The 27,233-nt window shown below is 44.5% G+C and overlaps 1 protein-coding gene across 1 annotated transcript in view; it reads left to right on the top strand.

Moving 5' to 3' along the window:
* The window catches only part of hsd11b2 (hydroxysteroid (11-beta) dehydrogenase 2), a 75,839-nt gene that overhangs the window by 30,780 nt on the left and 17,826 nt on the right, over window positions 1–27,233 (top strand). The window contains exon 2 of the mRNA XM_041192613.1: window positions 21,657–21,869. Coding sequence (XP_041048547.1) covers window positions 21,657–21,869 — 213 coding nt within the window. The remainder of the gene's footprint in view (window positions 1–21,656; window positions 21,870–27,233) is intronic.

Genomic DNA, 27,233 nt, shown 5'->3' on the forward strand with positions numbered 1-27,233 from the left:
TGGGCAGCAAAGTGAAAATCTATCCCATTATGTTATTTATTACACAAGTGGTGTTTTGTACACCTGCCTCACGTGGCTAAATAACACAAACCCATCCAGCGACTTTCCAATGGTAGAAATATCCTTCTAAATTGCTCTTTGCTTGGCTTATTATTTTCACCTACAGTGGAGTCTTGTAACAGTTGAACCACTGTGGGCTTATTTTGGCCAAAGGGTGAAAATGTGTTAAATTGGTGCTTGTTAATGAGACTACTATGTTCAGTAAATCCAGAATTTTCAACAATTTTTCTCCTATTTGCTATAATTTGATCTTACCTGGAGGTGCTCAAGTGCTGATTAGATGCAACTTTCATGGACTGTAAATGTGGGTGCCTTGCACTCACTTTTCCACTGAAGCGACGGAATGCTCTACAGTGGCGCATCAAGGATCGAGCAGGAGAGCGCACAGATTCTCTGCCAAGCTGGATGTCCTAGTGAAGGAGGTTCAGAGCAGGAGAGAAGTCTGAAACCCACAGCGGGGAAATAATGTCTGCTGGCCTTCCTCTCCCTCTACTGCAGCAGTTGGTGCTGCTCTGCCTGGACTCATTTCCCCTCATACTTCGTCCAGACCAAGGGATCCCCTAGCAAGATGTTGATAACCAGTCACTTCCTTTCTGCGGGTGACTCCTATAATGTGGAACAGCGCAGCACTTGATCTTTTTAGGTGATGTTCTCAGAGAATTTATGGTATAAATATTGCTTAAGTGTGAAGCCTTGGACAAAGTGCCCTGGAAAAGCTCTGTTTCCGAGGTCCTCTTCACATTTCCGGCAGTTGTGAACATGGGCCTGGGTTTTTATGCTCAGTGGCTTAGCAAGGATGCCTGATACTGACCTCCAAAGAGTTGCAATTATATCGAGAACTTTAACTTTCAATGTGTACACTTGTATGTAGCATAGTTTAATAGGGATCCTTAGTACCAAGCTGCAGCAATGTTGCCATCAAGCTGTCTAAACAATGGCAATTTCATTCCCCAAGGCACTGCCTTGACCGATCAGAGTCAACCTGCCTGGTCTGAATTTAAATGATGACTGGTGCATTCTCCATGGTGCCCCCTTACCCCAACCAATAAACACTTTCTCTTCTCATGCAGTATAAATTGTTGTTCCCTTTGCATTTGGCATTCTTGCAAATTATCCTGATGAGCACAAAATGAAAAGTTTGGACAACGTGTATTTCTTCAGCAATGTGAACTCTTAAATTTCCCAACTCACAAATGGGCACATTCAGAAGCTTTTAATGAGTAACATTAAATTGATTTAATTGCATGGAGCAAAGGAGGGAAAGGTCACCTTGGGGCACTAGGGATGCACTGCAGCTGAAGAGAAGGAAATGGCTTATAAATGAAACTGTTTGCACTTGACCTATTTGATTAATCTGTAAACTTGTATGTAGTTTTTTTTTTTAAAAGTACATTTGCTGTCGTCCCCCACAGCAGTGAATCATAGAATCATTCAGGACATTCAGCCCATCAGGTCCATGCTATCAGCTCTTGGAGCAATCCAGTCAGCCTGACTTCCCCCACACCCACCCCCACCCCCACCCCCACTCAGTACTTGTCGCCCTGGTAGGTTTATTTCCTTCAAGCGTCCATGCAATTTCCTTTTGAAACCATTCATCGTCTCCACTTCCACCATCCTTGTGGGCAACAAGTTGCAGGTCATTACCACTTGCTGCACTCTTTAAAAACAAATAGAAGTTCCTTGCATCCCCCCCCTGCATCTCTTGCCCAAAGCCTTAAATCTGTGTCTTCTGGTCCTTGTACCATCGGTTAATGGGAACAGTTTTTCCTTTTCCACCTTATCCAAACTTGTCAATCGTATACACTTCTATCAAATCTCCCCTCAACCTCCTTGGCTCCAAGGGGAACAAGCCTAGTTTTTTAAACCTAACCTTGGAACTAAAATCCCCCATTCCTGGAACCATTCTGATTGACCTCTTGGACCCCCTCATTCTTCCTAAAGGGTGGTGATCAGAACTGGATGCAACACACCAGTTGTGACCTAGCCAGAGCTTTATAAAGGTTCAGCATAACTTACTGCTTTTATACTCGATGCCTCTAATTATGAAGACCAAGATCCCATACACTTTGCTAGCCATTCTCTCAATATGTCTTGTACCTTAGAGATTTAGTGGGAAATGGCGATGTAGTGAAAATATCACTGAACCAGTAATTCAGAAGCCCATGTTAATGCTCTGGAGACATGGGTTCAAATCCCACCATGGCAGCTGGTTTAATTCTAGATTCATTAATTGTATTTAAATTCAAAGCTAAACTCGGTAATGGTGCCCATGATTATCATCAATTGTTGTAAAAACCCATCTGGTTCACTAGTGTCCTTTAGAACATAAGAAATAAGAACAGGAGTAGACCATTCAGCCCCTCAAGCCTGCTCCTCCATTTATTAAGGTCATGGCCGATGATCTTGTGTTTTGATTTTCACAATCCCTTTAGGGAAGGAAATCTGCTATCTTACCTGGCCTGGCCTACATGTGACTCCAGACCCACAGCAATGTAGTTGACTCTTAACTGCCCTCTTAAATGGCCTAAAAGTCACTCAGTTCAAGGACAATTAGGGATAGGCAACAAATGCTGGCCTTGCCAGTGACACTACATCCCATGAAAGAATAAGTTTTAAAAAATGATCTATGCACATACTTACCCAGGTCCCTCTGTTCCTTCACAGTCTTTAGAATTATGCCATAGGTCTATATTGCTCTCCCTATTCCTCCTGCCAAAATGCATCACCTCACACTTTATCTTTCTCTCTCTCTCTCTCAAATTCCACCTGCCACTTGCATACCCATTCTACTAGTCTATCTATGTCATGTTGCAGATGATTCCTATCATCTTCACTTGTTTGCCACTCCTTTATTAAATTCCTTTCCTGCTGCCCTTGTGCTGCCTCGTCATATTTGGCATAAAGTACTCCCAAATGTTTTCACATCTGACACCTGAATAATGCAGTGGGCAATGAGAAATTGCATGTAATTGGCTCTTTGACAAGCTCAATAACTTGTTAATTCAAAATGGCAGGAGGCCACATGGTTCCCAATCTTGCTCACCTTCCCTAATATTGGAGACTGGCATGATGACATTGGATTGCCAACTCAACATCATCACGCCATATTTTATGTACGCGCTGGATGGAGGGGGTGGGTGGGAAGACAAGCTGTCCACCCAATTTTGTGGCAGTAAAATCCAGCCCATAATTTCTGTTGTGTGAACACTTCAATGGCCATTTGCAGGTGCGTTTTATGGTGACTTCAAGTTGACTATTGAGATGCCGGTGTTAAATAGCTCACTTGAGCACAGGGTCTACTTTGTAACAGTATGCCTCGCTGAATTTATCTCCTCCTCCAATTAGCCCACTTTGCTAACATTCTAGTCCTTTGGGCAGAATCATCCGTTTCCTTTGGTGTCGGGAGTCATGGCGGGAGTGAGTGGACAATATGGCGGGAAGGCCAAAAATCGGTTTTATGTCATCGTGAAACATGTTTGCAATAATCCACTCCGCCCATCAGTGGCGGGGCCACGTTTCCTGCCGCTGCACGTTGGGAACTTCATTTTCATATATCTGCATATCATTATAAGCCCAACTCACCAGAATCATCCACCCCACCACACCAAATTTATCGCCAATGTCAGCGGGAAAACACACCTGTGCAGAACACTTCTCGAAAAGTGTGACGTACAGAAGTCGGGACTTACCATCGGGACCTTGCTCACATCACAGGCATCCAAGGAGCAGAATATGCTGGAGTCCAACAGCAACGGGACCTTGGAGGAACATCCATGGCATGCTGGGTGAATTCTTGCGGACAAGGCTCTGCCACAAAGCAGCTCACAGAAGGTGGAAAATCACTGAGGGTCCGCTCTGCGACTTCAGTGTCTTGGCCATGGTCTGTTACGGTTGATCGTTGAGGGTGTGGAGAGGAAGGTCCTGGTGAGTAGGCGAGTCAGATGTACCGGGGGGGTGGGAGAGGAAGGCATTTGTGGGGGAGGGAGGGTAGAGTTGAGGTTGTGGGGGGGAAGCGAAGTGTCCGGAGGGGTTGAGGTTGGGTGGGGGGAATGAAGGCATCAGGGAAGGAGTACAGGGGAGAATATGGCAACTGGGGAGGTAGGTGTAAGGGGGAGGGATGTGTGAGGGAAAGGAGTCAGGGGAGGGAGGAGGGATGTCCAGGTGAACTTGCAAGGAAGGGGCCTGTGAAGTCGATGACTGCCTCCCGGGGTGCGAACTGAGGGTGGGGTGTGGTAAGAGGGAATGATGAGAATGCCAAAGGGCAGAGTGAGGTGGTAGGGTCAGAGGGCGAGGATGGTTGGTGGGAGTCTGAGGCAGACACAGACCCCGGGGGTGGGAGGGAGGCAGTTGGGTGAGGTTAATGTGGATAGGGTGGGATTTTTGGGAGGTAGGGAACATGCATGTTCACCTGGACATCCCCGAAGGGAAAGGGTTGTGGCTGGTAGGTGACGGTGGGGAGGTGGAAAAGACAGGGGTGACTGGGGAAGGAGAAAGAATGGGGTCCTGAAGAATGTTAAATGCACCATACTTACAAATCCGAAAGTGAAAGGAGACTTGTGGTGGGCGGGAACATGTGCTGCATGGGAGTGTGATCAGTGGGTGGGCAGAGATACAGGTCAGCTCAGCTCAGATGGATAACTGAATGCGAACCCCAGCACGCAGCATTGAAAATGCTCAGGACACTGGGGTAAGTGTAATGCAAGAAGGATCCGTGTGCGTGGGAGGGTGCTTACACGAAGCTCCGAAAGGCCCTGCCACACACAACTTTTCACCCCAGAATCACTCGTAGGCTAGCTGCATGCAGCTGAACTGCTAGAGGGGGCGGGGTGGTTGGGGGAGTCCGGGGGAGGACTCACGAAGCCTGTATTTGAAGTTGAAAGACACAATTGCACATTATTCAGTGAAAGTGATTATTTTACAGATTATAAAGTGACAAAATGTGTTCACCCCTGCAACCAACTGTGATCAGAATTCCTTGACTTTTATAGGCTTTACACTTCTAATTACTCCCCTGACATCCACAGTAGGGGTGGAGACAGACGGTGCAATGGTTGGCCCTGTTGCCTCTGATGACTTTAGCACGGGTCCTCTGGAGAGCTGCGACCTTGAGGGCCCTGGCTAGCTTTGACTGTCCTACTGTGGGCCAGCTGCGCCCCCTGCGCAGAGGACAAGATTGAGGGGGGGGTCACAGGAAAAGGGGACTTGGAGGGTGTGGACTGCCTCTGAGACTCCTGAGTGGATGATCCAGGGGTGCCAGCTGCTGCTCATCCTCCCTTTGGGTGCCTGAGGGCCCCGGCCTGACTCCTTGAGGGAAGGAGCGCCTGAAAGGACTTCGAGGTGCCCCGTTTCCCTCTTGCGTTGCCACTGCAGGAACTCACCCATGGCTAACGTGATGGAGTGCAGGTCTGTGCGCATCTCCGTATTCTGCTGGACCAGGATCTCCATGGTGTCCACCATCCTTCCCATTGAGACCTCCATACGTGCACATGTAGGCACACTTCATCAGAGAGAAGGCAGACACTCTCCTCCGACTCATGTGTCACTCTGTTGAGGGCTCTTAACAGCTCTGTGTGATGTTCCCCCACCTTCTAACTCTCCATGATGAGTTGGAAGGCCGAATCCAGAGGTTTTTCATCTGAATCAGATCTCACAGATGTCTCTCCCGCCACGGACACGTGTCTGTGCAGTGAATCCAAGCCTGCTCTAGATCTAGGTCCCACCGAGATATGACTCTCTGCGCTGTTGGAGGGTGAGGGTAAGCACTGTGATGGGTCTTCCAGGCTGCTTATTTCCAGCTCTTTAATGGAGAAGGTGACCTCTTGGCTGGAGGTGAGAACGTGGATGGAGCTGAGGGACTGGCTGGCTGAGGGTGTCGGTTGCTTGGCAGAGCTCCCTGTGAACCGAAGTAGCGATCATTAGTGCATGGCAGGAGAGAGAGCACTCACAGTTACAGATGTGGTGCAGGATCCTCATGGGTGTTTGCCACAGACCCCACCTTCGCCATAGGCCCAGTCCACGTTCTTGCTAGTCAGTGTGATGGCATGCTCCTCAAAGTGAGTGAAGGGCCTAATATGGGCCACTCTACCCATGGTCTGGGACCTCTCCCTGCTGCTGTGACCCAGCTTCTCCTGTTAGAAACCAAATGGAGAGAGTGTGAGCAGGATGCATGGCACTGCATGGATGTTTGTGTGGTGAGCGGAGCCATGGACAGGAATAATGATGTGAGTTCGAGAGGGCATGAGCCCGATGGAGATGTGAGGGTGAGTTAGTGGTGTTGTCACTTGAGGTGTGAGATCCCTGTGGATGTGTGATGGGTTTGTGAGCGTGTGAATTGAGTGATGAGAAGAGTGACTTACCCTGGCGGAATGGATGAGACCATTCATCCTCTTGTGGCACTGGGTGGCTGTCATCTTTTGCAAGGCCTTGGCGCTGACCACCGCTGCCACCATCTCCCAGGTGATCTTGGTGATCAGAGTGACCAAAGGTGACCTTGCTTGGCGGCCTTCACCCAGAGCGGGGATAGAGGATATCACGGGCTTCCACGGTGTCCAAAAAGCGCTCGTATCACTGAATTGGGGGTCTGCAGTCTTCCTGCCCTTTGGACCATGTCTTCTTGCAGCAGTCCAAGGCTGGGAGCACTGAGAGGTGTGCGCGCAGCTGCACTTTAAATATGGTGCCCAGCGTGAGGAAACGACAGGGTGATGGCGAATGAGAGCCTGCCCACCAGTGAAATGGCGTGTTTCCTGGGAATGCATGATTAATGAGGACACTGGGGTAAGTGTGATGCAAGAAGGATCTGTGTGCGTGGGAGGGTGCTTACACGAAGCTCTGAAAGGTTAATGAGGTGGGATCAGGATGAAATGGCGTGAAAAGCTGCCATTGCGGCCGACGGGTAAAATGTTCTTGTTCCACCTGCTACCGCACTTAGTGCAAATCTGGGATGATGCCGCCCTTTATTTGTAATCTCTCCAGAATGTTTCATATCTTGATATATTTTAAAGTTACCTTTGTACCTCACAATTAGCTTTGCAGTATTGCAGCAGTTGGGGCTACACCAGTGCTAAAGTGAGTGTAACACCGCTGACCTGGCAAGAACGCAAAATGTGGCACCAATAACAAGTCTACCTGGAAGAGATGGACTCAGCTGTTGGCACTGGGACTTCAGCTGCCATTACATTCTAGTTAGCTGGCAGTCTGCTTTTCTCAACCCTAAAACATCTTGCTGCGCCACATTGGGCTATAATAATAGGGTAACAAAAATATATACATTATCCAGGGAACTCATTTGAGTTAAAAGCAAAATACTGCAGATGCTGGAAATCTGAAATAAAAATGGGAAATGCTGGAAAAACTCCGCAGGTCTGGCAGCATCTGTGGAGAGAGAAACAGAGTTAATGTTTCGAGTCGATATGACTCTTCTACAGAGCTCTGAAACGTTAACTCTGTTTCTGTCTCCACAGATGCTGCCAGGCCTGCTGAGTTTTTCCAGTATTTTCTGTTTATCTCCTTTTTTGAGTTGTTGGCCAGCTATTGATTCTCTCTGGCTGCGCTTGGTGGATAGGCACAGAACTCCGCCATGTCCACAATCAATCGAGGTGCAAAGAACCAGCAGAACAAGAGCTGCTTGCTCATGTTAAGAGCCCCATAGGCACCACACTGGAGTATAACAACCATTTCAAATACTTATTAGCAAGAAGGAACCAAGAAATAAGGGACTTGCCAGAAGATTAGTGCTAATTATTAACTGTTCTTGGTGCCCTGATAAAATTTGAATTCTATTTCCCAAATCTGGATATTAAAGCATTAAATAAATATGCTTCACTGAGACACTTAGTTAAGATTGACTGCCTGCTGAGTTCCTTTCAAGTTTACATGGTAGTTAATCAAATGCTCATGTCAAAAGCAGTGTATCCTCTCAATAATGGGTTTCATTTATTAAAAATTAAATCACAGTACAAAAATGCACTTTGAAGGGGTTCTTATTTTAAGTGAAAGCAATCTAAAAATAACCTGGCAAAAGATCAAAGTAATAAGTGTAGACAGCCTAATCTGCTGTATTATCAGATTTATTTGCACATTTAATTGTTGGCTTTTTAATCTTTAGCTTAAGATACCATATGGTTCCTGTACAGTATAATGATCTGGCATCTTTGCAGTTGGCCTGTGTTCAGACCTTTCTTGTATTGGTTTGAAGCTATGTAGCATGCATGCATAGTGAAATTAAGTGTCACTTGAAAAGAAGATATCTAAATCATAATGCACTATATTTTTAAAAAAGATTTCTACAAGGGATGCCATTGTATCTCAATCACAGAATCCCATTGGTGGCTGTGCCAATGCAAAAACTTTGACCAAACCTTTGGTCACTTTGCATAATGTCTCCTTCTTTGTCTGTGCCAATTTCTGTTTGATTATACTCCTCCTCCAAAGTGCCTTTGGGATGCTTTACTGCCTTACAGGCAGTATATAAATGCAAGTTGCATTACAGACAGGAGAGAGACAGGCAAATTGTACCTATTTCTTCTTACCACTTGTCTGTAAGCACAAGGAATTTTGAATTTTTCTTTGTTTTTAAAACTATACGGTGGCATGTTTTCCCAATCCCCCAGTTTTTGTGATCCAATTTCTTAATAATCCACAGCAAACTCAAGTTAGGATTAACTCAAAAGGGTTAGTTTATTTCACATTCAAAAAAAAGCAGGAGAGACATGTCCACAATATCCCACCCCCAGCACACACTCGCACACAGTAAAGGGGGGATTTAAAAAAAAAAGAGTTTTACTGTATATGCACCACAGAAATACTTTCATGCAGGAATTTAACTTCAACTGACTGAAGACCAGAGTTGTAGCATTCACTTTTCAGTTGGTGCTGACCGCAAGATGAAGTGGAAAGACAGAGATTGGGTCGTTTCTGCAGGCGATGGTACAAAATCTTCCAATGGGTTTGGAGGTACAGGCTGCTGTTCTGCCTGGAATGGTTTGTTTCTTGGTGGTTCCTCAGCTGCTTGTCACAGCAGACTGACTGACTGACTGACCGACTGACCATTTCGCAGTTCTCAAAGGCATATAGGGATGTCAAAATAGTCCCTTGAGTCATGTGACCTTCCTTCTCCACAATGGATAAACATCTCTTTTGAAGCCAATGTCTAGAATTGGCTTTGATTTCAGGACTGCTAATATCCCAGTCATTAGTTGTTGAATGAGATACCATCTATATTGAGGATCTGGTGTTTTGGAAGCTATCGTCTAAGCAGGCCCACTGACTCCACTAGCAAGATGAGTTTATCAGGTGCAAATGACATCCCTTTTGAAATGCGCCTGGTCAGTCCAAGGTGTGATATGAGTCTGTTAGCAACTCTAGGCATAACAAGGTTGGATATGCAAGCCTGCTGTGCTTTTGTGATTACAAGGGGCCTGTACAATGAGGTGTGAAATTCCATAAACTGAGAAAATAATTCTTTAGCTCTTTAAGCTCCTGGTGGTGGCTCTCAAACAAAGGGGAGCCCTGTGGTCAAGTGACTTATAGCAGTTATCTTTTCGGCTTGGCAAAAATACCATTTTTTTAAAAAATAGCAATAAGGATAAAGTTTTGAACATATGATGTTAGAATTCTTCTCATGCAGTAGGAACCCAACACTTCTTAAATTGGCTTTGGATGGGTGGCATGCAATTATTTTTTTTTTTAAAAGTGGGGTTCAGGGCATACTGATGAAGAGATCTTGCTACCCTCAAGCCAACCATCGAAGGAAATATGCCACAAATTGCCAAGGCAAAGATCTTTATGACCCTAGATGTGAAGGTTGGTTACTGGCAAGTGAAGCTGGATAAAAGCAGCAGCTTTCTAACAATATTCTGGATGCCATTCAGGAGATACAGATGGTTGCACATGCCAGAAGAGAATCAACACAGACAGCATGAGATAGTCAGTGATCGTCCCAGAGTGGAAGCCATAGTGGATGATCATCTAGTCTATGGATATGGGGGCACAATGGATGAAGCCAGAGCTGACCATGATCAGAATTTAATATGACTGCTAGAGAGAGCTCGCCAGATGAACCGGAAGCTGAACAAGAAAAAATTGCAATTGAAAATGCCTGAATTAGAGTACATAGGTCATATACTGACAGCAAAAGGTCTTTGCCTGGATTCTGACCAAGTCAGAGCTGTAGCAGCGATGCAGCAACCAACAGATGTGAAATCAGTGCAATGGTTTGTTGGATTGTGAACTATTTAGCAAAATTTTTGCCTAATTTGTTGTGAACCATTATGCAAGCTCACTGCCAAGGAGATGGTGCACAGAATTGGGGCCCAGAACAAGAAGCAGCGGTCTCTAAAGTCAAACAACTAGTGATGACAACATCAGTGCTGAAGTACTGTGGTGTCAATGATGAAGTCCCCTTGCAGTGTGATGCCAGCAAGGCAGGTCTGGGAGCAACCCTAATGCAGCAAGGACAACTAGTTGCATTTGCATCAAGGGCATTAATGCTAACTGAACAATGCTACGCTCCTATTGAGAGCGTGCCTGGCTATTACCTTTGTTTATGAACATTTTCATCAATACCTGCTTGGGAGAGACCGTGACAGTGGAGTCAGACCACAAGCCACTTCAAAGCATTTTCCTCAAACCATTACTATCTGCCTCTGTAAAGAATGTTACTTCATTTACAGAGAGGTCTTCTGGACGTGATACAGAAACAAGATAAATAAGATGTATGTCACTGGCATGCTTTGGAGAGCAGTACTCCCTTTGAAGAAAGTTGAGGATGCTAAAACAGCATGTGAAATCTTCAATATTTAATGTGAAACAGGAACTCAACATGCTCAAAGTCATCAACCCAGCAGAGACATTGAACCTGGCAGACAGGAAGTGTCCTGCTCAAGGCGAGCAACATACCCAACAGGATGCAACTGTCTAAGTACTACAAGAAGTAGTGATGCAAGGATGGCCTGAGGGCATCAAGGACACACCTGTGGTCATGAGTGTATTGGGCATACAGAGATGAAATGACAGCCCAAGATGGAATTTTGTATAAAGGAAATGGAATCATCATTCCTAAGGAGATGAGAGGAGGAATACTGAAGCCTATCCATGCAAGCCATCAAGCAAAAAAGTCAAGTCTGAGGTTGGCAAAGGAAGTACTCTACTGGTCAGCCGGTGCGGTGTTTGTAATAAGTACCAAGCTAGAGAGCCACTGATAATGCATGGTGTCCCAGACAGACCATGGATGAAGCTGGGAGTAGACCTCTTCACTATAGCAGGAATTGATTATCTTATTACTGTAGACTACTAATACTGACTACTGGGAGTTAGACCAACTGACTTCAAAGATGACCAGTGAGATTGTAGAATGCCTGATAGCACAGTTCAGTCGTTATGGCATTCCTCAGACATTGAATGACAATAGCCCACAGTTCATGAGTGAAGAATTCAGCTGCTTCACAAAGGATTGGGAAATTTAACTCTATATACAGCATCTCCACACTATTCCCAGTTGAATGGAAAGGCTGAGGCAGCAGTGAAAATCGCCAAAGGAATCATCAAGAAATCGAGCAAACCTAGCACAGACACATAAAAGGCAATCTTTGAGTAGAAAAACACACCGACCAAAGGCATAGAAAGTAGTTCGGTCCAAAGACTAATGTCCCGTCACACCCAAACTACTCTGCCAATAACAAAAAAGATACTGAAATGAGAAGTAGTAACAGGCGTGAATGGAAGAAATCAAGGTGAAATGGCAGAAAGCCGAATTTCATTTTGACAAAATGCTAAACCATTACCAGAGTTGAGCATTGGAGAACCAGTCAGGGTGTAAACCTTCAATGCTGACAACATGAATTGGCCCACATGGTATCTTGGGACATGCATAGAGCAGTTGTCACCTCGATTCTGCGTAGTGGATGTGAATGACCAAATATACTAGTGAAACCAGGCATGTACAAACAACGAGAAAAGCTTTTCCTTCATTGCAGTTGGCCGATCAGGAAGATGAGACCTCACAAGCTGCCCAGAGTACAGAATTACCATCATTCCCAGAGATCCACCAGTACACTACAATGGGAATGAAACAACAACAGTTACATGGCAACAAGTGTCATGGGAATGACATTCACTCCCCAGAGAGGAAATATCACCTAGACAACAGCCAATAGTGATGCACATGCGTACTATAGTCATTGAATTGTGAAGGTCTCCATGTATGCAATGCATGTGTAGAGATGGCTAGAATAGCGAACAGGTTTGTTAATACACGAGAATAGTTGTGCTATGGGGGTAACTCGGGTAACTCACAGTTACACATGATAGTGCATGCACATTTGTCTATTGTTCATTATGAAAAGGGGAATGTTTGGGACTGAAATGTAATCATATACTAAAGGTCCTACCTAGCTTGTGTAGTCATGTGGCCTTTACTATGATGCACTCCCTGCAGGCAGCCATGTTACATTCAGTTCTAGCAAAGATGTTGTATTAGAAGGATTGACTCTTTGAGCTCGTAACACGCAGCTTTTCTATGTATCAAGCACTGTTTACAGTATGCAGCTACATCTGCATATTCTCATCTCACATTTTAAACCTTCTAAGCAGCAGAAGTTGCGCCTCCAATTTGGTGTCTGCCAAAGGGGTTATATCCAATTGTTTTTACAGCAGAAATGGGCCATTACGTCCAAAGGTTTGTGTTTCTGCTTGACACAAGCCTCCCCTCATATTACCTCATTTCACTCTATCAACATAGCCTTCTAGTCCTTTCTGCCTCATGTGATTAACTGGTTTTCTTTTAAAAGCACCTATGCTAATTACCTCAACTATTCCATTTGATAGTGTTCAACATTCTCACCAGTAAAGTTTCTGCTGAATTTCTTTCACTCAGAGCTCTAGCATGCTATTTCATTAATTCACTGATTCTGACAATTTACATGCTTGCTGCACATCAGGTAGAATGTAGATTCCTCATTCAGGCGCCTCTTGTGTTACTTCATAATTTTCAAAGAGTCTTTGTCCTATTCTCAAAAGAGAAAACTGTGTATAGCCTTTGTCGCTCGTGGACCAGTGCCAATCTGTAGTACTGCAGCTGTCTGTGGGGAGCAAACCATCCAAATCATTCAGGGAATGGACACAGTGGAGCTGTATGGCTGTGCCCCAGCCCAACAAGGCAAGGCCTCAATTCAGCAGCTTCTTGCTAAGCTTTTTACACTCATTCAATGACACGAGGCTGCCACGCTGGTCTCTCTGCTGCAGGGAACTGCCGAGGCCTTGCTTTATTTTCTATATATTCATTCATGGTATGTGGGCGTCGCTGGCTAGGCCAGCATTTATTGCCCATCCCAGTATTGTGATCACAGCCATTGACAATGGCATCAGATGAGTAGCAGTAAGAGGAAGGGACTGAAAATACTAATTGGTGCAAGCTCATCACATAGTCCTTTTATTTTGGAGAATCTTCAGAGCTTCCCGCATGAAACATCACACAAGATGCACCAATGCTGCTCCAACGCCTATTTGGGCATGGGGAGCCTTTACAACATCATGGAATGAGTGAGTGACATCTCTGGGGCATTTTTCAGAGCAGCTCCCTGCGACAGAGGGCATGAAGTGATAATGCCATTCTGCTCCCCAACACTGGGCAAAATTTTTCTGAGCTAGGTGGAGTGCGTGGAGTAGAAAAGTCCTGGAAAATGACATCTGGTTGAAATCCCAATGTCTTTCCCGCCCTTTTCCACCTTTTTCCTGGGGCAGGTTCTGAGCCCGGTGGGGAACCTCAGTGGGTCTGGTGGGAAAGCTATAAGGGTAATTTAAAAAGGCATTTGGAGCCTTTCTAACCTGAGATTTCTTCCTCCACCAGTGTAAGCTTCCAAACTGTTTGCATCTCACCAGGGTCACTGAGATAAATGCACAGCAGAGGAGCTTCTTCAGTAAAATTGACAAGCTGGGAAGTTACACTGAAAGAGCCCAAGGCATGGCCATTAAGAGGCTGCTCTTCAAAGCACATCCTTGCCCAGAGAATGCTTTCACTGCTTGACTGGTGGTTGCCAACGTTTTGAAAGGCCCTTCAGCTGCACTTCGCTGCTGCCAGCCTTCAACACAGCATGGGAGTGACTGATGTAGCTCCAACTTCTACCTCTGCTGAGGGGCAAGAGCAGAGGCCATACCCTCAGCAATAGCTCCAGCAGCAGCCAGACCAACAACAACTGCAGCATCAGTTGCCTTCCACTCTGCGAAGCTATCTCATTAATTCATTGATTCTGACAATTTACACATTTGCTACACTTTCTTGAACCACTGTAGTCCATCTAGTGAAGGTACATGCACAGTGCTATTAGGGAGGAAGTTCTATGATTTTGACCCAGTGACAGTGAAGGAATGGTGGTACATTTCCAAGTCAGGATGGCAAGTAGCTTGAAGGGGAACGTCCAGGTGGTGGTGTTCCCATGCATCTGCTGCCCTTGTACTTCTAGATGGTGGTGGTCACAGGTTTGGAAGCTGCTGTTGACCCTTAGTGAGTTGCTGCAGTGCATCTTATGGATGGTACACATTGCTGCCACTGTGCACTGATAGTGGAGTGAATGAATGTTTACTGTGGTGGATAGGGTCCTGATCAAGTGGGCTGCTTTTTTTCTTGGATGGTGTCAAGCTTCTTGAGTGTTGTTGGAGCCACATTCATCCAGGCAAGTGGAGAGTATTCCATCACACTCCTGATTTGTGCCTTGTAGATGGACAGATTTTGGGGAAACAGGAGTTGAGTTACTTGCTGCAGAATTTCCAGCCTCTGACCTGATCTAGTAGCCATAATATTTATATGGCTAGTCCAGTAAAGATTCTGGCCAATGGTAAGAACCAGGATGTTGTTTGGGGGTGGGGAGGGGGGGTGGGGGGGTGGTTTCAGCAATGGTAATGCCATTGAATGTTAGGGCGCGATGGCTAGATTTTCTCTTGTTGGAGATGGTCATTTTCCAGCATTTGTGAACCATCAATGTTATCAGTCCACACCTGAATGTCATCCAGGTCATGCTGCATATGGACATGAAATGTTTCAGTATCTGAGGAGTCGCGAATGGTAACTGAACATTGCAATCATCAACAAACATCGCCACTCTAACCATATACTGAAGGGAAAGACATTGATGAAGAAGCTGAGGATGATCGAGTCTAGGACACTAGCCTGAGGAACTTCTGTAATGATGTTCAGGGGCTGAGATGAGTGACCCCCAACAACTACAACCATCTTCCTTTGTGCTAGGAACGACTCCAACCAGCTGATTCTCATTGACTCGAATTTTGTGCCCAAGTGCGCTTGCACTGAGTAGCCCTATGGTGCCCCAACTTCTCATGCAACATTTGGAGGGAGGTCATCCTATTATTTTTTACCATATGTGGTGGTGTTCATGTCTTGGGAGATTCTGTGGAACTTTGGCAAGTGTCATCAAAGGCTCCCAGGGAACACCTGAGGTGGGCAAAGGCATAGAGCTCTGGTACATGGTTACTGTTCAAACTTGTCTCTAGCTAATGACATTAATATGCTACTTAATGTAATTGTCTGTTTCCTCATGGAAAACTCGGCTGCTTTTGTTTTGCTTATCTTTGCTAAGCATGCAATTTCTTTTAGATTTCTGGATAATGATTTTTTAAAATTCTCAATTAATATTGAGAGCATTGTGAAAATGACAATTACTATGAGATTTTTGCTTAATTGCTTGTGAGCAAAAAGGTCAGTGTATGCACTGCAATAGTGACATTTCTCTTAAAATGTCGTAACATTATTTTCAAAAAAGAAAGCAGTGAACTACTGAATAGAGCCCTACTACTTGTCTAATCATCTGTTATGTGCTAAACTATTTCCCACCAGGTATACCTATATGTCTCATCAGTGCTGCCTTTGCAATTTTGTGGTGCTGTCAAGCTGTTTGTTATCTTTCAATATCCTCTAGCAGATAGAGTGAGGTGGTATAGACAACAGATGTCTCCTGAGTCAGCATTCAAAGTTCCTGACTCCCCTCATGTTAAGCAATCTAAGATATTAATTGTCTTCTGACCAATTTTCCTCGCCCAGATGAAACATCTTTACCACAGGATGTTCAAACAAGAAAAAACTAGCACAAAGGAGGCAAGCTCTCCACCAAGTACTGAAGCAGCTAGCTCACCCTTGCAGCAATATGATTGACAATCCAGTGCCAGCAGTATTTTGGTACTTGTGGCTTTGGGTGCAGCTGGGTCAAAAGTACTTAATGGGTTATAGAGGAATGAGTTATAGAAAAATAGGAGTTAAAGCTATTTACTCAGCCTTGAAGGAAGAGGTGCTGCCCAGAGATCTATGCTGCTGCCTATTGAGAGTTTGCTGAGCGCAAATTAGCTGCTGAGTTTCCCACATTATAAAAGTGACTACACTTCAAAAATTAGTTTATTGTTTTTTTTTATTCATTCACGGGATGTGGGTTTCACTGGCTGAGCCAACCTTTATTTCCCATCCCTAGTTGCCCTTGAGAAGGTGGCAGTGAGCTGCCTTCTTGAACCGCTGCAGTCCATGTGGTGTAGGTACACCCACAGTGCTGTTAGGAAGGGATTTTGACCAAGCGACAGTGAAGGAACGGCAATATATTTCCAAGTCAGGACGGTGAGTGACTTGGAGGGAGCTTCTTAGGTGGTGGTGTTCCCATCTATCTGCTGCCCTTGTTCTTCTAGATGGTAGTGGTCGCGGGTTTGGAAGGTGCTGTCAAAAGAGCCTTGGTGAATTCCTGTAGTGCATCTTGTAGATGGGCTACACTGCTGCTACTGTGCGTCAGTGGTAGCGGGAATGAATGTTTGTGGATGTGATGCCAATCAAGCGGGCTGTTTTGGACTGGATGGTGTCCAGCTTCTTGAGTGTTGTTGGAGCTGCACTCATCCAGGCAAGTGAGGAGTATTCCATCATACTCCTGACTTGTGACTTGTAGATGGTGGACAGGTTTTAGGGAGTCAGGAGGTGGGTTACCCCTCACACTATTCCCAGCTTCTGACCTGCTCTTGTAGCCACAGCATTTATGTGGCTAGTCCAGTTCAGTTTCTGGTCAATGGTAGTTGGTTAGTGGGGGATTCAGTGATGGTAATGCCACTGGACATCAGGGGGCGATGGTGGATTCTCTCTTGTTGGAGATGGTCATTGCATGACACTTGTGTGACGTGAATGTTACTTGCCACTTGTCAGCCCAAATCTGGATATTGTCCAGGTCTTGCTGCATTTGGACATGGACTGCTTCAGTATCTGAGGAGTCGCAAATTGTGCTGAGCGTTGTGCAAACATCAGTGAACATCCCCACTTCTGACCTTATGATGGAAGGGAGGTCATTGGTGAAGCAGCTGAAGGTGGTTGAGCCGAGGACACTACCCTGAGGAACTCCTGCAGTGATGTCCTGGAGCTGAGATGACTGACCTCCAACAACTACAACCATCTTCCTTTTGTGCTAGCTGTGACTCCAACCAGTGGAGTGTTTTCCCCCTGATTCCCACTGACTCCAGTTTTGCTAGGGGTCCTTGCTGTCACACTCGGTCAAATGCTGCCTTGATGTCAAGGGCAGTCAGTCTCACCTCACCTCTGGAGTTCAACTCTTTTGTCCATGTTTGAACCAAGGCTGTAAAGAGGTCAAGAGCTGAATGACCCTGGCGGAACCCAAACTGGGAGTCAGTGAGCAGGTTATTGCTAAGCAAGTGCTGCTTGGTAGCACTGTTGATGACCCCTTCCATTGCTTTACTGATGATCAGAGAGTAGACTGATGGGGCAGTAATTGGCCAGGTTGGATATGTCCTACTTTTTGTGTACAGGACATACCTGGGCAATTTTCCACATAGCCGGGTAGATGCCAGTGTTGTAGCTGTTCAGGAACAGCTTGGCTAGTGGCGAGACAAGTTCTGGAGCACAAGTCTTCAGTACTATTGCCGGAATATTGTCAGAGTCTATAGCCTTTGCAGTATCCAGTGCCTTCAGTTGTTTCTTGATATCATGTGGAGTGAATCGAATTAGCTGAAGACTGGCCTGTGTGATGCTGGGAACCTCCGGAGGAGGCTGAGATGGATCATCCACTCAGTACTTCTGGCTGAAGATTGTAGCAAATGCTTCAGCCTTATCTTTTGCACTGATGTGCTGGGCTCTCCCATCATTGAGGATGAGGATATTTGTGGAGCCGCCTCCTCCAGTGAGTTGTTTAATTGTCCACCACCATTCACGACTGGATGTGGCAGGAATGCAGAGCTTAAATCTGATCTGTTGGTTGTGGGATCATTTCGTTCTATCACTTGCTGCTTATGCTGTTTGGCATGCAAGTAGCCCTGTGTTCTAACTTCACCAGGTTTTTAGATATGCCTGGTGCTGCACTTAGCATGCCCTCCTGCACTCTTCATTGAACCAGGGTTGATCCCCTGGCTTGATGGTAATGGTAGTGCCAGGCCATGAGATTACAGATTGTGTTCAAATACAATTCAGCTGCTGCTGATGGCCCACAGCGCCTCATGGATGCCCCCATCTTGAGTTGCTAGATCTGTTTGAAATCTATCCCACTTAGCACAACACAATGGAGGATATCCTCAATGTGAAGCCGGGACTTCATCTCCACAACGACTGTGCGGTGGTCACTTCTACCGATGCTGTCATGGGCAGATGCATCTGCGGCAGGCAGGTTGGTGAGGATGAGGTTGAGTATGTTTTCCCATCTTGGTGGTTTCCTCACTACCTGCCGCAGACCCAGTCTAGCAGATATGTCCTTTAGGGCTTGGTCAGTAGTGTGCCTATGTCCAAATCACTTTTGGATATTGAATGTACTCACCCAGAGTACATTCTGCGCCCTTGCCACCCCCAGTGCTTCTTCCAAGTGCTGTTCAACATGGAGGAGCAATGATTCATCAGCTGAGGGGAGGGGGCGGTACGTGGTAATCAGCAGGAGGTTTCCTTGCCCATGCTTGACCTGATGCCATGAGATTTCATGGGGTCCAGAGTCGATGTTGATGACTCCCTCCCGACTCCCTCCCCTGGACAATATCCAGGCTTGGGCTGACAAGTGGCAGGTGACATTTGCACCACACAAGTGCCAGGCAATGACCATCTCCAAGAGAATCTAACCATTGCCCCTTGATGTTCAATGGCATTACCACCACTGAATCCCCAACTATCAACAACCTGGTGGTTACCATTGACCAGAAACTGAACTGGACTAGCCATATAAATACTGTGGCTACAAGAGCAGGTCAGAGGCTAGGAATAGTGTGATGAGTAACTCACCACCTGACTCCCTAAAGCCTGTCCACCATCTACAAAGCACAAGTCAGGAATGTGATGGAATACTCCCCAATTGCCTGGATGAGTGCAGCTCCAACCAACACAAGAAGCTGGACACCATCCAGGACAAAGCAGCCTGCTGTTTGGCACCACACCCACAAGCATTCACTCCCTCCACTGGCACCGATGCACAGTAGCAGCAGTGTGTACCATCTTCAAGATGCACTGCAGGAATTCACCAAGGCTCCTCCCACCGCACCTTTCAAACCCACGACCATTACCACCTAGAAGGACGAGGGCAGCAGATAGATGGGAACACCACCACCTGGAAGTTCCCCATCAAGTCATTCACCATCCTGACTTATATCGCTGTTCCTTCACTGTCACTGGGTCAAAATCCTGGAATTCACTTCTTAACAGCAGTGTGTGTGTACCAACACCACACGGACTGCAGCGGTTTAGGAAGGCAGCTCACCACCTTCTCAAGGGCAATTAGGGATGGGCAATAAATGCTGGCCCTGCCAGCAAAGCCCACATCCTGTGAATGAACAAAAAAAAGGAGAAAGGAATGGAAGGATATGCTAATGGGACTGTATGAAGGAGGGCGCGAGGAAGCTCATGTGCAGCATTGACCTCTTGAACCAAATGACATGTTTCCTGCACTGTAAAACCATTGCCGAGGGCAAAGGTTGGAACGCTAGCTTTCCTAATCCCATCTAACTAAGGAGGAAGGTGGAAAGTAAACACATTAAACCCAACTCCATTAAAAACTGAAGTAAAATTTCTGTTAGTAATCCCTTTCTTGTCCAGGTGACTCCAGGCTGCTGGCCATGTATTTTTTAAGCATTTTGATTATGGCAGTGCTTGATCAGTTATCTCTGCTTCTCGTACTTAGGCAATGGGTGTTAGTTCCACTTTGCTGTGGCCTGCTGCCTATTACTCTTTTTCGCAGGAAATATAGAGTTTGGATATTCAGTGTTAATAGCTGTAACATTGTCACATCATTTATGTGGCATTTTTCTTTAAACTTTGTACAATATATGACTGATTGACTGATCATACACGTTGATAGGGGGTAGAGACTTCCAAAGATTCATGTCTCTGGGTGAAGCAATTTCTCCTCATCCCAATCCTAAATGATTGACCCCTTATTCTGAGACAGTGCCACCAGGTTACCCTTTTCCCTGGTCAGTTCCTTAGCATATTGTTCTGAGGAACTGTCTGTAGTACATTGCATGAACTGGCCCTCCAAACTACTTTTAGCAATTTGATTTTCCCAGTCAACAAGAAGAATAAACCCCCCATAATTATTACATTGCCTTGTTACAAGCTCCTTATTTTTTAATTTAGATAATCTGTCCAACAATATAGCTATAGTTAGGGGCCCTATAAATTACTCCCACCAATTTTTCCTGCCCCATGTTATTCCTTATGTCCACCCATGCCGATTCTAGTTCCTCCTCTCCCGAGTAAAAGGTTACTCAAATAATTGTGTTCCTTGTTCCAATACTAGTGAGTTGCCTGTTCTCCAATAGAATAATATTTGTATTGATGAAAAAAGAGAAATGTCAAAGCTTTTCATCTTGCACTCAGGGCACTTCGCCAGAACACCAGTGTAAGGGGTAAACAACAATTTATACTGTATGAGAAAAGTTCTCATTGGTTGGCAAGTGGGCTCTGGTAGAGGCATTGCCATGGAGAATGCACCAGTGATGGTGTCTGATAATTAACTGCCAAGCAGTGTCTGAAATTTTAAACCAGGCAAATTGACCCTGATTGATCGAGGCATTGCTCGGAGGAATAAGGTAGTGAATGGCTGTCACTTATTTTGTTTAGCTGAAACAGGCGCAAGTACACATTCTTTCTGTCTGCAAAGAACAAGACTCTGTGTATTAATATATGTAGCTTCCAGTACATGCAAATGTGCCACACAGCGAGCCTGACATGCAGCCTTAAATTGGTTGTCAGTGTAATTCTTAGCACACTGAGGATTATTTAGTGAATACTGTCCAATCGTGGAATCGCATCTAATGTTGGACATTGTTTTGAGTTTTGCAAGCACGGCTGGTTGGATACAGTTTGTACCTTGCCTGTTACAAACAGTGGCTGGGACATGCTGTTTGATATGATCCACCAGTCTTTGGGACGTGCAGCCTACATACCCAGCATCACACTGATACTGAAATCCATATACTACATTACTCATTTGTGTGATGGGCAGAATATCTTTTTGGCTTGACGGCAGCATCCTGTTAGTGGAAAACGCCACCCAGTTACTATATAATAGCAGCATAAAACAGCTAACTTGATCTGTTACTCAAATTTTTATAATTTTTCTGCATTGTGGTAATTCTAGGCTGTGACTCAGGCTTTGGAAAGGCAATGGCTCAACACTTCGACTCCCTGGGTTTTGAAGTGTTTGCCACAGTGTTGAATAAAGATGGGCCAGGAGCAAAGGAGCTGCTACAGATGTGTTCACAACAACTTACCTTAATTCAGATGGATCTCACGAAACCTGAGGATATCGAAAGAGCCTTGCAAATCACAAAGGAGAAGCTTGGTGAAAAAGGTAAAATTAATGTCATTAGTATTTATATATATTCAGTAAGTACATTGATAAGCCCTAATTACTGCCAAATGAACTCTCTGACACTGAAAATGAGCTTTTACAAGTGTGGAATCTCATTCAAATTTTGGTTATTGTGAAAAAAAAACTTTTTTGCTTTCTGTCTCTTATCTCTGTCACAATCCCATCTTTCTTTTCCTCTCTTTAATTTTGCTATCTGTACCTGATTTGATATTAAATTAATTATTCTAAGTGGTTTAGACTCAGCTTGAGATTCTTAAATCTGGTTGGTTAAGTAACTTGTACACTGGTTCAATATTATTTAACCAAAATTGGAACTATGTGACATGGGAGTGACTTATACACCAGATTTTCTGATATCTAGAATATTTTGGCATTAATTGTTGGAAACATGAATATTGTTTCCATATTCTTTTTACACAAATTGAAAAATATTTTGTTACAGCATTACAAAGTGACAAATACATCTTGGGTTTGACTAATGCCACCATTTTTACAGGAATTTTAAAAGACAGTGGACCTATAATTCCTACAGCATGGCTGTACTATTACAACTGAAGTAGGGAAGGACCTCGTTGTTCATTGTAGGGCCAGCTAATTTTACATTTAGAGGTATACAGGCTGTTCCATATCCAGGCTTCAATGCCTCATGATCTAGATGGATGAAGGGAGAATCCCTGTGCAATATTTAAGAATCAGCACAGAGAAAGGCAGCAGGGTTGACACAACTAAAGAGAGTGGTGAAGTCTTGGATGGGAAGTTACTAAGTGGTGGTCATCTTTGATTTAGCCTTATTCTGTGTGTCCTCCCTCATTGCTTCTTCTGTTGCTGTTCTGCTGCCTCCATTTTTAAGGACATATATATGTGAAGGCCTGTAGTGAGCCCGAGAGTTCTAAGACACGATTCTGGGAAGAAGATTCCCCTTTTTTTGAAAGGCAGTTTGGAGCCTCTTTTTTTTTTTCTTGGAGGCGCAGAGCTGAGAATATGTTTTTCTAATTACTTCAGTTGAAGATGACGTTTAGAAAATGTTTGTGGTGCCTGGAACTCGACCACTTCCTGGCTTGACCAGATATACCCTTCTCAGCTGTAAATGGCAGAATTTCTGGGAGAGCAGCTATTAACCTGCCATTAGCAGACATGGACCACTTTTGGGGGAGGGTAGGGTCACATGGGGTGTGGGGGAAGGTCAACATGTCGTCTTCATTTTTTATTGCAATTTACTGTGTACTTTAGAATGGGTGGGTGTAAATGTGGCATATCTAACTTGTGCCTTAAGTTGTGCTCCTGTAAGGCAGTTTTTCATTTTGAATCAAAAATAAACATTTTGGGGCCCAATATTTTCTCTGTTTAAAATAAAAAATCCCCTTTATTAAATCAAAAATCTAATGAGACAAAAATAAATTAAACCAAATACTAAACCAAGCCCTTTTATCCTTTTCAACTCTACTCATGTCTGCATTGCCATGGTAAAGGCATTCAAACTAAAATGGAAGCTTTAAGATTGGACATGCAGGGAATAAACTGCACATTGAGAAACTTAACTTTTTTAGATTTGGCTTTAATACATTTTGGTGAATTCTCACTCCCTTTCTCATGCTTTGTGCCCTGAACTGAACTCTCTCTTGGGTTTTATTTTGTATGTTGCATTGTATGTATGTATGTATGTTAGTAGTCAGTGCCAGTGTTAATTGTGGTTAAAAACTGGAAATACTCAGCAGGTCAGGCAGCATCTGTAGAGAGAGAAACGGAGTTAATGCTTCAGGTCTATGACCTGTCGTCAGGATTGGAAAGGCAAGGAAGATTAAATGACATGAGGGATAATGGTGCATCTCATAAGGAGATAGGAAATGGACAAATAAAGAGATAAAAGATGGCTCTAGAGGAGGTGTAAATGGAAATAGTAGGATCATCAGCAACGACCGTTATCTTTTTAAAAAAAGAAAAATGGGGACACAGTTTATAATCTGAAATTGTTGAACTCAGAGTCTGGAAGCCTCGTAAGTGTCTAATTCAAAGATGAAGTGCTATTCCTCAAGCTCAGGTTGAGCTCTATTAGTACAGTCTAGAAGGCCAAGGACAGCAGTTGGAGTGGAGTGGAAATTTTAAAAGGTTGAGTAACCAGAATCTCTAGGTCACACTTGTAAACGGAGCTGATTCACAAAGCAGTCAATCAATTTGTGTTTGGTCTTCCAAGTGTAGAGGAGACTGCATAGTGAGCAGCGAATACAGTCAGCTAAATTGAAAGAAGTACAAGTAAATCGCTGTTTCGCCTGGAAGAAGTGTTTGGGGCCCTGGACAGTGGGAAGTGGGGAGGTAAATGGGCAGGTGTTGTATCTCCTTTTGCTTGCACGAGAGGATGCTGAGAAAATGTTGGGTGGGAGGTTTGGGTGACTGTTTTAGGGTGATTTGAGGAGCGGACCAAGGTGTTGCACAGGGAATTGTCCAATTGCATTATTGAAAGTGTTGGGGAGGCAAGATGTGTTTGGTTGCATCACGCTTGAGATGATGAAAATGATGGGGATATTCCTTTGAATAGTGAAGATTGTGCGATTAATTGTTTGGGCAATGAGAACCCCATTGTGGTTCTGGGGCGGAGGGGAACGGGATGATAGAGGAAGTATGAGAAATGGAACAGACACGGTCTAGAACCTTGTCAACCAGTGGGTGAGAGTGGGGAGTCCACAGTTGAAGAGAAAGGAAGACATATTGGAATCACTGATATGAAAGGTGGCATCATCAAAACAGCTGTGAAAAGAACTGAGAAACTGGGAGAATAGGATAAGAGTCTTTAAGGTGCTGTGGGAGGAAATGTCGACAAGATTATAGTGGATGTAGTTCGATAGCCCATCACCATAAATGGAGACAGAAGTTGAGGAATGTAAGAGTTAAAAACAGACCATGTGAAAGGAGGAAATTGGAAGCAAAGGGCATGAAATTTTTCTGTTCCAGACAAAAACAAAAAATGGCACTGGTACAGTCATCAATATACCGGACAAAAGAGATGAGGGAGGGGGCGTAAGTCGGACTGGAACAAAGGAGTGTGCTACATATCTCATGAAAAGGCAGGCATAGCTGGGGCCCAAATAAAAACAGAAAATGCTGGAAAAGCTCAGCAGGTCTGGCAGCATCTGTAGGGGGAGAAACAGAGTTAATGTTTCGAGTCCACATGACTCTTCAGAGCTAAAATGAAGTAGAAATGTGATGCATATTATACTGTTTAAGAGGGGATGGAGCAAGATAAAGGGTCAGGGATTAGTGGGAGCTCAGGAGAGATTAGACAAAGATGTCATGGATACAAGCAAAGGGAGTGTTAAATACTAAAGAAGGTGCTAATAGTGGCATAATGTGTTAATAGCAGACAGAATAAGGGTCAGTGCTCTGGGAAAGTGAAACATAAGAACAAATGACAGATGGTCCTGTTTGGCAGGGGGGATGGGGGTTGGGGAAAAGAAAAATTGGATTAAAAAGTTTTTAGCTAGGAGGATTTGCTGTTTGGGTCTCTGTTCATGGAAGAGCCCTTAGACTATCCTGGTGGGAAATGGAGATGTAGTGGAACTGGGCATCAGTGATGAAGAAGGGATGGTTAGGGCCAAAACTATTAAAGTATCAGAAAGAGTCACCGATATGGATGGCAAGAGACTGGACAAGGGGAGAAGAATGGAGTTGAGAAAGTAAGAAATCAATTCTCTGGGGCAATGCTGGCTTAAATGATGGGTCTGCCAGGGTGGCCCTGTGTTGTGGATCTAAGAAAGGAGGTTGATGCAGGTTGTTCAGGGTTGGAGGGAAGATCTCCAGAGGAGCTAAAGTGAGTAACAGCCTTGAAAACAATGTCTGGTGGGTGGTGGGGTCATGGTCTAGGGGGAGGTGTCAGATTGGGGTTCAGCCTTTGCAAAATAGAAGTTGGTACACAGACCAACCAATAAGAGCACATCTTTGTCAGCAGGTTGGATAACAATGTCAGGGTTGGACTTGAGAAAATGGAATGTGCAAGTTCAGTGGGAGATAGATTAGAATGAGTGAGAAGAGCAGAGAAATTGAGATGGCCAATGTCACACCCACAGTTCCCAATAAAAAAGACCTAGTTGATTGCAATTTGTTCTTCAATATGGATGCATAGTTCATATCTGTAACTGTCTTTACCAGAAAAACGAGAGCATAAGGCAGTCATGACATTTTCCCATTAGTTCTGAAGTGTCTTTTGTAAGTAGCGGAACACTTAATTTCTTTCTTGTTCAGACAGATGCAACCCAATGGCCTTATTGTAAACTGTAATGCTTAGATAATTCCATGGACCACTTGTCACTACCTTCTAGGACCTTAAAGGAGCTGCTGTACTAGGTTTTTAATCATGGTGGATGTAGTTTCTTCTTTTGCAACAGGAAACAAAAAAATGTCCAGTGTATCCTACAAAGCGTATACAACCTAAAGAACATGTTTTAATAAAGCTCTTGGCCTTGGTGTTATCCACCGCACCGCATTCCTCCCCCACCCCTAATGAAGTTTCTGGATTCAATGTAATCTCAGAACTGTTCAAAATGGCACATTTAAAATCAGGAGCTTACTGGGACTGGGACCCATTACTCAGCACAGCATGTTGATCATGGCCTTCAAAGAAGTCACTTCTTGAAATTGTTGCCATGCCCAAAAGATTAATAAGCACTGCTTTAAACAACATTATGTATTTGGGCTGGGTCAAGGCATCCAGCAAAGTGGATTGCTGTTCCAGCTCTTTGAGCCATGCAGAGGATGCAAATTGTTGTTGTTTCTTTTGTCATTTGGACTTACTGGTGACGGAGAAAACTAAAAGGAAAGTTGAACCAACTCCTTTTTCACACATCTCCAAATACCTTGTTAACAGAATCCTGGGAACAAGTCATCTCTTTGGCTTCTCAGCTAGGGACTGATGATCCATGGTGTTGTTGCAAGAGAAGTTGGAGTTGGGGGGGTGGGGGGGTGGTGGAGGTGAGGGAGAGAAGCTTTTTACAATGGGGATATGAATAGGTTGAGCAGCTAACTATATTGGCCCAAGGCTGTCCTATGGGTCACATTCCAAAATAAGGCCAAATGTCCACAGTAACTTAGCATTTTAGCCCTTGCATTTTCAAAAGAAAAAAAACGCAGGATGATTTTTTTTTTTACTCCTGCATTTAATGTTGACTGTATCATTCCTGCTTTTTTTTCCATTTACAAAGATTCAGCAATTCCATGGAGTGAATCTCAGGGAATTGGGAGCACGCAGCCATAATTTTCCATCTGGAAAATACTCTCAAGTGTAATTTTTTTTAGTTTCAGACTTGCACAGACCTGTGAAGCCAGGCACCAGTTTAGTAAGGAGGTATTGTATTT

Source organism: Carcharodon carcharias, chromosome 7 (assembly GCF_017639515.1).
Source record: "Carcharodon carcharias isolate sCarCar2 chromosome 7, sCarCar2.pri, whole genome shotgun sequence".
NCBI lineage: Eukaryota > Metazoa > Chordata > Chondrichthyes > Lamniformes > Lamnidae > Carcharodon > Carcharodon carcharias.